This window comes from Xiphophorus maculatus, chromosome 5, assembly GCF_002775205.1.
Source record: "Xiphophorus maculatus strain JP 163 A chromosome 5, X_maculatus-5.0-male, whole genome shotgun sequence".
NCBI classification, from domain to species: Eukaryota; Metazoa; Chordata; class Actinopteri; order Cyprinodontiformes; family Poeciliidae; genus Xiphophorus; species Xiphophorus maculatus.
In genome coordinates this window covers 8,700,345-8,713,524 of record NC_036447.1, presented here as the reverse complement: position 1 = coordinate 8,713,524, position 13,180 = coordinate 8,700,345, and the positions used below count along the sequence as shown (strand labels likewise).

General features: G+C 36.2%; 1 protein-coding gene across 2 annotated transcripts in view; it reads left to right on the top strand.

The window, feature by feature from the left end:
* LOC102238285 (serine/threonine-protein kinase N1-like) overlaps positions 1 to 12,816 on the top strand; it is a 62,891-nt gene extending 50,075 nt beyond the window's left edge. For both annotated transcript variants that reach the window (XM_023334018.1, XM_014476134.2), the window contains exons 12-23: positions 1,351 to 1,486; positions 1,713 to 1,839; positions 2,063 to 2,142; positions 2,300 to 2,372; positions 3,454 to 3,545; positions 3,790 to 3,966; positions 5,148 to 5,210; positions 6,660 to 6,736; positions 6,821 to 6,963; positions 8,087 to 8,194; positions 9,247 to 9,327; positions 11,024 to 12,816. In XM_023334018.1, the coding sequence (XP_023189786.1) occupies positions 1,351 to 1,486; positions 1,713 to 1,839; positions 2,063 to 2,142; positions 2,300 to 2,372; positions 3,454 to 3,545; positions 3,790 to 3,966; positions 5,148 to 5,210; positions 6,660 to 6,736; positions 6,821 to 6,963; positions 8,087 to 8,194; positions 9,247 to 9,327; positions 11,024 to 11,227 (1,361 nt within the window). In that variant the 3' untranslated portion in view covers positions 11,228 to 12,816. The remainder of the gene's footprint in view (positions 1 to 1,350; positions 1,487 to 1,712; positions 1,840 to 2,062; positions 2,143 to 2,299; positions 2,373 to 3,453; positions 3,546 to 3,789; positions 3,967 to 5,147; positions 5,211 to 6,659; positions 6,737 to 6,820; positions 6,964 to 8,086; positions 8,195 to 9,246; positions 9,328 to 11,023) is intronic.
* The last annotated feature ends 364 nt before the right edge of the window (positions 12,817 to 13,180 follow it).

Sequence of the window (13,180 nt, the reverse complement as noted above, 5' to 3'; positions counted from 1 at the left end):
GAGAGGTTGTGTGGTTTTTCTTCTGGTTTAAAGCACCTTTCAAAAGTATTCAGACCCATTAATCTATTTTACACTTTATGGCTACAAACATCAGTGGATTTTACTGGAGTTTTAACTGTTGTTCTACCACAAAGTGTCAAGACCATTACAGATTTAGAGGGGGAAAATGCAGTCACAGAGGAGTAAATTTCTGCCAAAAATCTGAAAGTTTATAGATTAATTTCACATATTTACAAACAAGAAAAATGTTGGCTATGCTCTTATGTGGAAAAGTCATAAATTTGCAAGAAAAAATATAATTTTCCATGATTTAAAAAAAATAACATTTCAATATTAAAACTGAATTGTAAAGTTCTAACAATTTTTAAGACTTTGTCATCATTTTTTTCTTGTTTGAATGCTAAATTAAAGTAGAAATTTTTGAGTTTTTAGGTAGAAACTTGCTTCTACATGGCCAATATATTTTATATATTTTATATACAGTGACCATAATACTCCACAAGTATGGAGTGCATTTGTATTTATCCTCTGCAGCAGTTGTTCTCTTTCTGGAAGGAAAACCCTGCATGCAGGCCTGTCACAATAACAAATTTTGCTGGGCAATAAACTGTCCCTGTAACTATTGCAATTATAAACAATTATATTGTTGTGAGACCATTTTTAGTTGATTACGGCATAATAATGGAAATTCGACTTCTCAAACACCAATAAACTTTGATTTAATAAAGATCCTTTTACACTGGAACTAGAAGACATTTTAAATATCCCAAATAAAAAACAATAAATACAAAAATAAATCCCACTCACACCTGAAACCATAAATTAAGTGGATTATTATGTCTCTTGAATAAAATCTTCCTTCAAGAAATATTAATTAGAATGGAAATTATCAAGAACATTTAAATTTATCATGTGATTAATTGATTAATTACTTATTGCGACAGGATCCGGCCCTGTTTTAAGTCTACTATAGCTTATGAAGGGTTTTCTTCTCGGGCTCCCCTTTATTTAGCATCATCCCCACAGCATGATGCTGCCACCACCATGTTTCACAACAGAGATGGTGCGTTCAGGGTAATATGTAAAAAATTTTTGTGTTCGTTTTTGTTTTAAGATTTACATGACCAGAGCACCTTAATGAAAAGTCACTTGTAAATTTCTTACCATTTCAAAATGATGGGTTCATATGGATGTATCAAACAAAAATAAAATGCTAACTGAGTTACAGAAAAGATATTTAAAGCTGAATAAAATGAAAACTAAAGTAATTTAATGTCATTTTATTTCCCAGAAATGTTCAAACATTACAGTTTGTGAGACGATAACGGCTCTTCCTGTTTGTTCTTCCAGGCAAGGCGTTCCTCCGGGCGCGTCAGATGAACGTGGACATCGGGACCTGGGTCAGGTTGCTCCGAAACGCAATTCCCACCGTGAACAACTCGGGAACCTACAGTCCCAACGCTCACAGCCTGACTCTGAGCTCTGGGTGAGACGAGAGTTTTCCATATTTCTGTTCACCATTCAGGTCAGACGCTCCAGACGGCTGCGGCTCGATGCGGACATGAAACCTTTCCTTGATCCTTTCTCCTGTGACTGATTGTGATGCTTTCACGGCCCTGTGTCTAATGCTCCTGTTGTGTTTTGTTCCGTGTCTGTCCGTTGTCATGCCAACATCCTGTCGGCTTGTCGTCATGTCCGTGTGAAACTTTCAGGGAGATCTCAGTGGAGAAATTGAGTCTGGACAACGACTTTCCGATAAGAGGAGATTTCAAGAGAGAAACGGACACTCTCACTCCAGTGAGGCAGGCAGAGAAAGAGGAAAACCGGGATGTAGGGGAGGTGTGTGATCAGGGATTTCTAAAATTTGCACTTTCAGTCTTATTTTATGATTTAAAAAAACAAAACAAAGGCTGTCCCTCCACCAACTGATAAACACTCAGTGTGGATGCAAACGCAGCACAGTTACCTCCGAGCCTTGTCCCTCGTCTTCCATTGTGCGTTCTCACCTCTGTCTTGGCATGTTTTTTGTCCTTTATGTCTGTTTCCTAACGTTCTCCTAAAGGATCACCCGGCAGTCATCGAGTCCCTCTCTCCCCAAGACCAAATCCCCGAGTCCCCTGCCCGAACCCCACCTGCTAGCAGGTACAAACACACTAAAACACAACCCGGGGTGCATTTAACTCTTTAATATGAGCTGCAGTTTCCAAAGTGGATGTTTGGTTTGTTTCTTTTACGTGCAGTGGAGTTTGTGCTTTCTTGCAGCCTTGTGTTTTAAATTTTTTCCATTTGTTGTTCTTAGGCAAAAGAAAGGACCTCTGTCCATTCAGGACTTCAAGCTCATTGCTGTGCTGGGAAGGGGACACTTTGGGAAGGTACAGCGTCACAAATGTACTTTTCTTTCTCTTTCTTTAGCTTAAAGGTATGGCTATATGGACTCAGAAATTCATTGTGATATTTTGTGGTGCTATTGTACGACGGCGTATTGGAGATAGAAATAGAAGGAGGAGTTAATTTATGCCAAAAGAATCAGAAATTATTTAGAAAAAACATCGTAAATTTTTACTTTTGGAAATTTCTGAGTTTGAAAAGTCAAAAATGTTTGACTTGTTAATTTTAAAAAATTACATGGTTTTTTTTCTGAGATTAATCTCAATTTTATTGGGTTTTTTACATGGAGATTTACTTTTTTTCTTGTACTATTATGATAACAATAAAGAATTTGAATGAAAATTTCCTTATTGCTTCATTTTTAGGTAATGCTATGGCACAGCATTTATAGTACAAGCTCAAATATTCTTGAAAGTTTTAATTTGAAACAGGCTTCTTCAAGATGTCACTTATTTAAGAAAATGTGTTATTTGTGTCACTAAATGCATTTAATTTGAAATTTTATTAATTTTTCCATTTAAAAAAACGTTATAAATTCTGAAATTTATGAGTTAATTAAATGCAGTTATTGTGTGCATCTTATTTACTGTGTGCCGAAAACATCTCACAGTCACTGCATTTAATCAGATTTCTAAATTTATTGATATTTATACACGCATTTGTGGAACAATAGAGTAAATCAGAAAAATAAAATTTCCAATGATATTGTCAGTTTTGGTTTTTACTTACCATCAACAACTGAATTTTACCATGACACAATAAATCAAACTTTTTGTCATAATAAATTAAATTAATGTCCATCTGAGAAGAAAAATGCAGAAGATTTGCATGGATATATTTCTGCTTAATTAACAGACTATTTATCTACTCCACAAAAATTTAGGACATTATTTGTCAGTTGTTTGTTTTTAAAATGCAAATGAGACATTTATTGTTCAAAAATCTCTATTAACATTTAATGAAACCTATGAGAATCATCAGAATACATAAACCTACAAACAGGATTAGTTGAAAGTTTTTTTTGGTGTTCCTCCCGTGAAACAAAATGTGTTTGTGTGTCTGCAGGTGCTGCTGTCAGAGTACAGGAAGACGGGCACAATGTACGCCATCAAAGCCCTGAAGAAAGGAGACATAATCGCTCGGGATGAGGTGGAAAGGTGTGTGTGTGGTGTGTTTATGCCTCAACCGTGACAATGTGCCAGTTGTGTTTGATCAAAAAGGTTTAAATCTTTTTTAGACACACAGCTCTGTGTGCTTTGTCCTGACTTGCAATAAAAACAGCTCATCTTTCATCTGAGTCTCAGAATCTCATCGACCAAAATAAAGCACTTCTCTGTAATTCTTTGTGTAATTCAACTTTTTCCTATTGTTTTAATCCCTTTCGTTTTTTTTCGCTGCCAGCCTGATGTGTGAGAAGCGCATCTTTGAGATCGTGAACATGTCTCACCATCCCTTCCTGGTCAACCTGTTTGCATGCTTCCAAACGCCGGAGCATGTTTGCTTCGTCATGGAGTACACGGCGGGAGGCGACCTGATGATGCACATCCACACCGACGTCTTCACAGAGCCGAGAGCCGTGTATGTGATGCCTGTGTGTGTGCGTGTGTTTCAGAAAGACAAACCTGCTTTCCAACCAGAATTAAGTTGTTTCTGGTATTTTAGTGCAATATTCCACATTTTGTTGACTTATTTAACTAAAAAAAAGGCATTACCTACATTTTAAAGAAGGAATGGATACAGAGTATTGCATTGGAGTATCGTATATTTTACATATTACACCACAAATCTTTCTACAGATAACGTTCTAATAATCACTGCTTTGTAGAAACTGTTTTATAGTCTGTGGATCTGCTTAGGAGCTTTAGCCAGAACTGATTAACATAAACACAAAACATGCAGCTAGTTCTCTTTTTTTATTTCGAGTCAACCAGAAAAAATATCTTTACTGTAAACTCGGGCTGTCATGATACCGATGCAGAGCAAAAATATTCAACACCTGATACCATTTTCCAATACCGCAACAACATATTTTGAAGGAGGGAGTAAAAAATATTATTAATTACAAAATGATAATATTTTAATCCTCTTAATTAGGGACAAACTAAGAATTCAGACCTCATTTATATGAATAAATTAAATATTTTTGCTTTTGCTAAGATAAACTTAACATAGACCATAGGTGTTAATGTTAAATAATTTTAATAACTGTACAAAATATTTTTCTTGTATATTTACTGTACAGTCTCTTATCCTGTTTTTTTAGATTTTAGATTTTAGATTGAATCTAAATGAAAAATAAGCAACTAATTTAGTAATCGATTAATCACTAACTAGACTCAAAAAAGGTAATTTGCCGAAAGAACAATACAGAGCAGTAATTAAGCCAAAAGTTTACAAAAACAAATTAACATTTTGCATTTAAGATTTCAAAATTATATCCACTAATAGAATACTATGTTATTGCATTTTAGGCAACAAAATATTTATTTTCTTACATTGAAAAGATATTTAAGTATTTGTTTATTTGCATCTTTTCATGTATTTTAAATATTTCATAAACAAAACTTTAGTGGTTCAGTGAAGAATCAGTAGAATGTGTCAATTTCTACATACGATTAATCAATTAATCGCCAAAATAATCAGCTACTAAAATAATTGTTTGTTGCAGTTGTGTGTCTGATCATGCAGAAAGTTTAGTGACTGACTTCCATTCTTTAAAGATTTCATCTCAGTTCCTTACGTTGCTCCTTTGGTTTCAGATTTTACGCTGCCTGTGTGGTACTTGGACTTCAGTTCCTTCATGACCATAAGATTGTGTACAGGTGAGTGAAAGTCACTCAAACAGACATTTGATCTTTACATTGGTGAGAACATGAGCTACTGACTCTTCTAACACCTGCAGCATTGTCCACGAAGTATCTTCCGTCTCTAAATCAGTTCTAATTACAACCACTAACAGTGCTGCTAAAGAGAGCCCTCAGAGTAATACACAATGCTAGTTTTCTTACGCACATAAATCTTTTAAGTCCAATTTCTTAAAATTGCAGGACATTGTGAAATATCAAACTGTACTATTCATTAAGGATGCTCCGATCAGGTTTTTTGCTGCCGATTCCGATAACGATCATCCATGATGCCGATCACCGATCTTTGCTGATCACTTGGAATGGCTGTTAATTTTTCGGTTTAGATATAAATGATACTATGTTATCTGGCAAAATGGAAAGATTATCTGGCTATAAATTCACCTAATTTAGACATAATAGACATATTTTAATACATATCTAAACATTTTTTTTAAGTTACCTGCTGCAGCTTTAAGTAGACATTCGGTGTAAGAGTTCACTCTCTGGTGGAGGTTGACCGATCTGTGAAATATTACTACCAGTAGCAAGTAGCGGCGGTTCACGAGTGACAGCAGTAACAGCGTCTTACCTCCAGCTCGAAGACTTGAATTATTTGTCAGGTCTTTTTTTTTTAGCTTTCTGACTGTGATGCTAGTCCGGGTGAATGTTTGTAGTAGCATACTGCTTTACCTGCTATCTGGCTGCTCCAGATGTAATTTTTTCCTTGCGTTAAACCTCGATGTAGCCAAACTCTGTCAAGTGCTTGTTTTATAAATGTCATATTAGATTCGTTGTGTTGATGCATTTTGACGCGCTTCACCCCCGAGGTAATTTTCAGCTGCAACACGCAAACGTCCCCATTCACTCTCAGAGCGTTAAAGTTCCACACGACAGGATTTGTTGCTGCGCGCTTGCGCAGTGTGAAGGAAAGAAGAGATCAGCTGCACACGCAGGCTGCGAAGTGAGATACAGGTGATCGTTTTGGTGATCGGCAACAAGAGACGGTGATCGGCGATCATCGATCATCGATCATACACTTTTTCATGGAAATTGGCCGATTATGATCGGTGGCCAACTACAACTTAAGGGGATCGCTGAATTTCAAAATATGTAGCGTCCGAACAACTATTAAAAGATTTTGTATCACTGTAACTGGACAATGGAATGAAATGAATGTGAAACTAAAACAATGCCCACGCATCAACCAGTTTAAAAATAAATACAAAGCTTTGATACTTGCATTGAGCAGGGAAGAAGGGAACGGACACAAATATAAGTGTGCTTTCAACTTTGAGATTCTGGCTCATTGCAAAAAATTTGGACAGGCCTAAGCTAAAGTGCCAGAATGAAAACATACTCTGAAATATTTTTACGTACTTTATGATGGTAAAGACGCATCTCACTTACATTTCTTGTCGCTCGCAGAGACCTCAAGCTGGACAACCTGCTGCTAGACATGGATGGTTACGTAAAGATTGCTGACTTTGGGCTTTGCAAAGAAGGTGGGTATAGATGATGCAGAGTGGTAGGTTCTTACTTTTCGCCGGCTCACAGAAACCGTTTGTTTTGTTTGCTTCTTTTGGCAGGAATGGGCTACGGGGACCGCACAAGCACGTTCTGTGGGACCCCTGAGTTTTTGGCCCCAGAGGTCCTCACGGATACGTCTTACACCAGAGCCGTGGACTGGTGGGGACTCGGGGTTCTCATCTATGAAATGTTGGTGGGAGAGGTGAGGACTGGGGTTGTGTTTCACAGATTTATAAAGGCAGAAAAATGGCCGCCTAAAGGATTTCAGTCGGTATTTAGAACCAAACTTATAGATTTTTAACAAGAGTCTTTCCATATCAGTGATAAAGATCTAATTTTTTTTCTCTTTTTTGCGAAATTTTATTTATTTATTTACTTGTTTGTTTATTATTTGCGCGGATGTTTGTGATCTCCCGTGTAAACTGCAAATGACATGAAAGTGTCCTGCATGAGCAGCAGAGGGCGCAATAACGCCAGTGACACATAGAGAGCGTGCTTATTGTTTTGCCAACCGCCATAAAAAAAAAAGTAGCAGAAGAAGAAGTGCTGAGTCTGCGGAAGTACACGTCGATGCTAATGGTGCTATTTTGAGGTTGTCGTACGACCGGAACCAGCACATTAGCATCTTAATCGTCAGAAAAACCTGACAAGGTTGTTGTTTTTTTTTTCACGCTAGCGCGTTTCAGGAAACGGAATAGTGAAATTTGTCGAGCATCAATGACGTTCAGATAACTATTGGATTTAGGACCACATATCAAAGTAGACTGGGTCGCATTAAAAAAAATGTTATTTGTGTTGTTCAAACTGCCATAAAAAGATCAGATCCAGGTCGCATTAAGGTAAAAAAGAAGAAAAAAATCGGATTTGGGTCACTTCAGGCTGCAGTGTGAACATATCCTTAGATTGGCGTCTGATAGGCTTATTTTACATGTGTGCATCTCGTTGTTCTGTAGCCTCAATGACAATAAAAGGCTTTTGACTTCGACTTTTTTGATGATCGGGTCCAGCTGCTTAAATTATCGACATAAAGTCCTGAATTAGTGATATTTCCTGCTGCTGAGTTCTGACCAAACTGAGTTTTTTTTCCTCAGATCTGAAAGCTTTATTCATGGAGTCACTTTGATTTATCATAGCTTAGCATTTAGTGCCACTGCTAGGAACTTGGAGTCATTTTTGTCCTAGGTGCTTTTTAAAATGTTTTCTTTTTTTTAACCAAATTTATTTACTGTTTTCCAGAACTGTCTTGAAATTTTGCACATTTTGTCCCAAATCTCTTAGATGGATTGGACATAAATTGTTTCACAGTATTTGTGTTTGTTCTGTAGTCTCCCTTCCCTGGTGATGATGAAGAGGAGGTGTTCGACAGCATTGTGAATGATGAAGTCCGCTACCCCCGCTTCCTCTCCACTGAGGCCATTGGCATCATGAGACGAGTAAGAATATTGTTCCTCTCGTCTTCGGCATACACAATAAAGACTTTATTTCCATACAAAAAGCTGAGTGTCTCATAAAAGTGTTTAGAGCCTTTAATTTTTCACATTACACCCAAAAATCTTAGCGTTTTATATAGAATATTTAGGTGTAAACAATTGTAAAGATGAAGGGCAATGTGTGTTTTCCAAAATCCTGTTAAAGTCAAAAATCTCAGGTTCAGTATTTGTCATGTTCACAATAAAAACATGTTTCCCTGAAAAACTTACTTCGCTGTCTGCATGAATGCTACTTTATAAAAGAGACAAAAAGTAAAAAATATAACATTATCTTGTAAATATAGCAAAATATTATCTACAAGTACCAACAGCAAAACCAAAAATATATATAAATTTATAGAGTAAATATTGCAATTAAAATAAATAAAGCATGGTTTATTGCAATTTCTTTTTTTTTTTGCAGAAATGGTTAAAAAAAACAAAAAAACATTAAGTGACTTACTTTAACTTTTACTACACTGCTGTCTCAGCCATGATGCTTCTTATGGTTGGTGATCGATGTGGTGAGTAATAAAACTCTAGAAATTTAAGTTCTTTAAAAATATAAATATTTGTGTCCAACCTGCTTGTTTTTTTTCCTCAGGTTTTTTTCTTTTATTTGTTGATTTTAACAGGGATTTAAAGGAACATTTCTTGCTAATATTTGTATAATAGGTCGGAAATTGCAAAAAAATCACAAAAGTCTCTAAATTCTGGAGGGGCTGACTGTTTTGAGGTAGATAAAGGGGATTGCATAAAATATTCAAGTGCATCAGCTGCAAACGACTTGGAAATTTACACACAGATGCTCTTCGAAGCATATTTTAGAACGTACAGCAAATATCAACCCTTAATTATTCTGCACTACTTTACTTTGTGTTGCTCTGTTTCATAGAATCCCAATAAAATGCGTTAAAAGTTTCTAGTTGCCGCATGACAACATATGTAAACTACATGGATTAGCACAGCTGATTAGTGGAATAAACTCCTGGTAATTTGTTGGTGTTTGTGTGCAGCTGTTGAGGAGGAATCCAGACAGAAGGCTGGGATCAGGAGAGAAGGATGCAGAGGAGGTGAAGAAGCAGCCGTTTTTCAGAGTAAGTACGATTGAGTCGTCACTAAAATACAGTTTGTCTCGGTTACTTAAAATTAAAACAAGGTCCATACATGTCCTTGAGTTCCTTGAAAATGCTTGATTTCTGTATAAATTCCTTGAAAGTGCCTGGCATTCAAACTTGACAGTTTTCTAATGAAGTGCAATCTAATGTTTTCATTAACAGCTTAAATTTGGAAAAAAAATTACGTTGATATACTTAATAAAAAGACAAAAAATTTTCTCACCGTCTGAAGTAAAATTAGATTAAACTTTTCTTGTTTTAGATCAGTTGGAATTACCAAAAATAATTACATTTTATGTGCCAGAAAACTTACCAAGAAAATATTTTAGAGTTTTTTGTGACTTCCTTTGTCTATTATATTTAATTTAAGCAGGAAGGTAATTTACCTTAACATGATTTGTTTGAATTGTTACAATGAAATAAATTTGTATTGGTCCTAATCTCTGTTACTTATTGATCTGTGTAACTGAAATAATGGTCGGCTTATATTTTATGCGTTTAACAATGTTACTAAAATTGGGGGATTTCTTTGTTAAATTAGTGAGGGGTTTTTTGTTCTTTGGCCTGTCAGGTTTGTAAGATGTGAGAGATATTTCAAAACATAAATTTAGTTATATTTTATTTTATCCCTGCTGTCTAATGTAGAATACTGTCACAAGACATTGATATTAGTAATACATTTTGCCACATAACAGTGGATTGAAACTGTCTTTTTTTTAATTCATTTGTATTGTTTCCATCTCCAAACTATGGTGCTGCCAAAGTTTGAAAACTTACCTTGAAAATGCTTGAAAAGTTCTCAAATTTTACGGTGGTTTACATCGACCCACTTTTTTCACTTTCGATAATGATACAGATACCTTAGATTTGGTATCGGATTGGTACTGATCCGAGACAGAGAAACATCGCTGAATTAATTTTGAACGCTTCGTTTTTAAACGCAGACATAAATATATTGAATTGGAAATTTCTTTGATCACCAGAACACATTTAAATACAGTAATAGCTTCAGAAACTTGTCCAAATATGTAAAAACAACTCAGTTTTAACTTGTTAATTCAGTGCAACCAGGAGTATTATTTATATGAAGTAAATAATAAAGAAGCTGAAACTGACAAAAACAATATGTTGACTACTTTGGTCAACTATGTAAAAAATTAACTGCAGCAAACCAGATGGACAATTAATAATAAAGCATGATGTCACTCAGAGCACAAAGCATAGAATTAGATTGAATAGATCTGCCCTTATGGATCGGTCTACATTTTGTTTTCCAATATCAGAACTGATACAGATATTGATATGGGATTGGTGCCTCTCTGATTTTACTGTGGGGAAAAGTGTACAAATCCTGGTGACTGTGGATCTGTGGGTGGAGTGGTTATCTTATGATCTTAAGGTTGTAGGTTCGATTCCAGCTTCTTCCTGCCACGTGTCGATGAGCCCCTGGGCGAAGCACTTAACCCCAAATTGCCTACCGAACTGCATATCGGTGTGTAAATGTGTGTGTGAATGTGACTACTGTAAAGCACTTTGGGTGGTCAAAATGATTGAAAAAACTCTATACGAGTTCAATCCATTTACCATTTAAAAATCGTTTGAAATCACATCCAGTCTGCCTTTTTAAAAAAAAAACAACCAAAAACCGATCATTTCTGTGTTCCTGTCCATCCAGAACGTGGACTGGGAGGCGCTGCTGCAGAGGAAGGTTCCCCCTCCCTTCGTCCCGTCTATTCGCAGCAAGGAAGACGTCAGCAACTTCGACGAGGAGTTCACCACGGAGCCTCCGGCGCTGACGCCGCCCCGCGAGGCGCGCTCGCTCTCCCGCAGAGACCAGGAGAGCTTCAGAGACTTCGATTACGTCTCGGACCTCTGCTAATTTACCGAAACCGCGGGCCTCTGAGGAAGGAATGTTGGGTATTTTTAAAGGCTTCGTCGAAGATTCAGCCTCCGCCAGACGATACGAGCTCTCGTCTGCTATTAATTACACTGTGAATGAACGAAGAGACTGAGGAGAGTTTGGTGTGTCTGCTTTTTAAAGATAGTGATCTGACTAAATCAGAGCCAGGGCAGGTAGTTGTTGGGCTTAGACGCTCTGTTACAACAAAGAAACATAAACGTAAAAATCTTCATCCAGTCGGCGTACACCAGAGAGAAAACGCTGGCCTCTGATTGGTTCGTGTACCGTTGACTGTTTAGGGTTTTCTCCGTGGCCTCTCAAACCAATGCCTTACATTTTTACTTCTGTGTGTTTTGTCACCCTTTGTAAACTGATTTAAAAAGTGTGCAGTGGTAAAAGAAAAACAGTCTGTGCTCAATATTTGGTGATTTATGGGGTATAAAGAAAACCACTGCTGTGGATTATTCTGATGTCCACAAACATCTTTTTAAAACTGTGCTGCTTTGATTTTATGTCTGTAATTTGCAAATAAGTTGTATTTAATGCTTCATTTGTGCATTATTCAGCATCCAGCACATTTTTCTTTTTTTTTTAATTACGTACTTTGATCGGTAGATGTAATTTAAAAGTGTAGCAGAAAAACACTCAGAAGTCAGCATTAAAGCTATACTGCACACAGGTTAGCAAAGGAAAACACTAAACTGTAATGCATCATGTTGTTACCTATAAACTACATTTTACCAAAGTGTCTTCTACATCAGGGGTGTCCAAAGTGTGGTTCGGGGGCCATCTATGGCCCTTGGAACCATTTTGTATGGCCCTCTGAGAACGCAACAAACCTGACCCTCTAGTGGGAACTTTTTGTCATTTATAGCACATTTTTAATCCTTCACAAATTTAATTTGTCTTTAATTGAAAATGTTGGACAGAAAGAATTTTTCTTTTACTAGCCATATCTTTTTAAAATTTTTATTTCATCGTAAGTAGCTGTAAACATCCAGCAACTTTTTACTTTAAAAAAACCAAAACAAATGTTTCTCGGTCCAGTAAGCCAAAAATTTCAGAAACTGTCCACCATTTATTATGACAAAAAAGTTGCCACTTTGTTTAATTAATGTTTAATTTGTTGAGCATATAAAAAAATTTACTTATTTTGCGCTTCAAGTCAGGAAAATGTAAGATCAATTTTGGGATTCTGGCTCATGTTGCAAATGTTTGGACACCCCTGTTTTACATAAAATAAGCCATTTCATCCAGGAGCATTAAATCTTTAAGCTCAATGGTTGCACACTTGTTTTTTCCCAGGATAAGACTAGTTTATATCAAAGTCATAAGGATAACAAACCTTTTCTTTGTGCAGCAGACGTCGCTGCTATACATTTCTTCATAAATGGCCCCATGAGAGTACAACAGAGGAATACTTGTTGTACTAACAACAATTGATCCCATTTTATAAAAGACATTTAGAGTACAGGAGTAGTTTGTTTTGAAACTGTATGATTGTGTGGATTTTCCTTGCGTACAATGAAGAAGTACCATAAAACAAATAAAATTACATCTTTTATAAAAAAATCCTGCAGTGAACTTTATGTCTGTTTATTGGTGTCATCGTTTTCACTTTTATTTTTAATATTTAAATGTCTTTATTGAGAGTAAAAGCAGAAACAAACTGAAATCCCTTGTTAATATGATGAAGCTCAACGCTGAGGAATAAATAATAAATTTACAGCAATAATACACAACCCAGAAATAATCAGAACATAAACACTTCTGGATCATTAAATATATTACAGTAAGGATAGAAATATTTTGTCCTGGATGACTATCAGTTATTGGTAAGCACTGCTTATCCATCTCATTTGATTCTGCAGCACCTCTTTAAATCTATTTGGCAGTATAGCTAGAAAGCCGTTGTGAGAGATGTTGGACTTG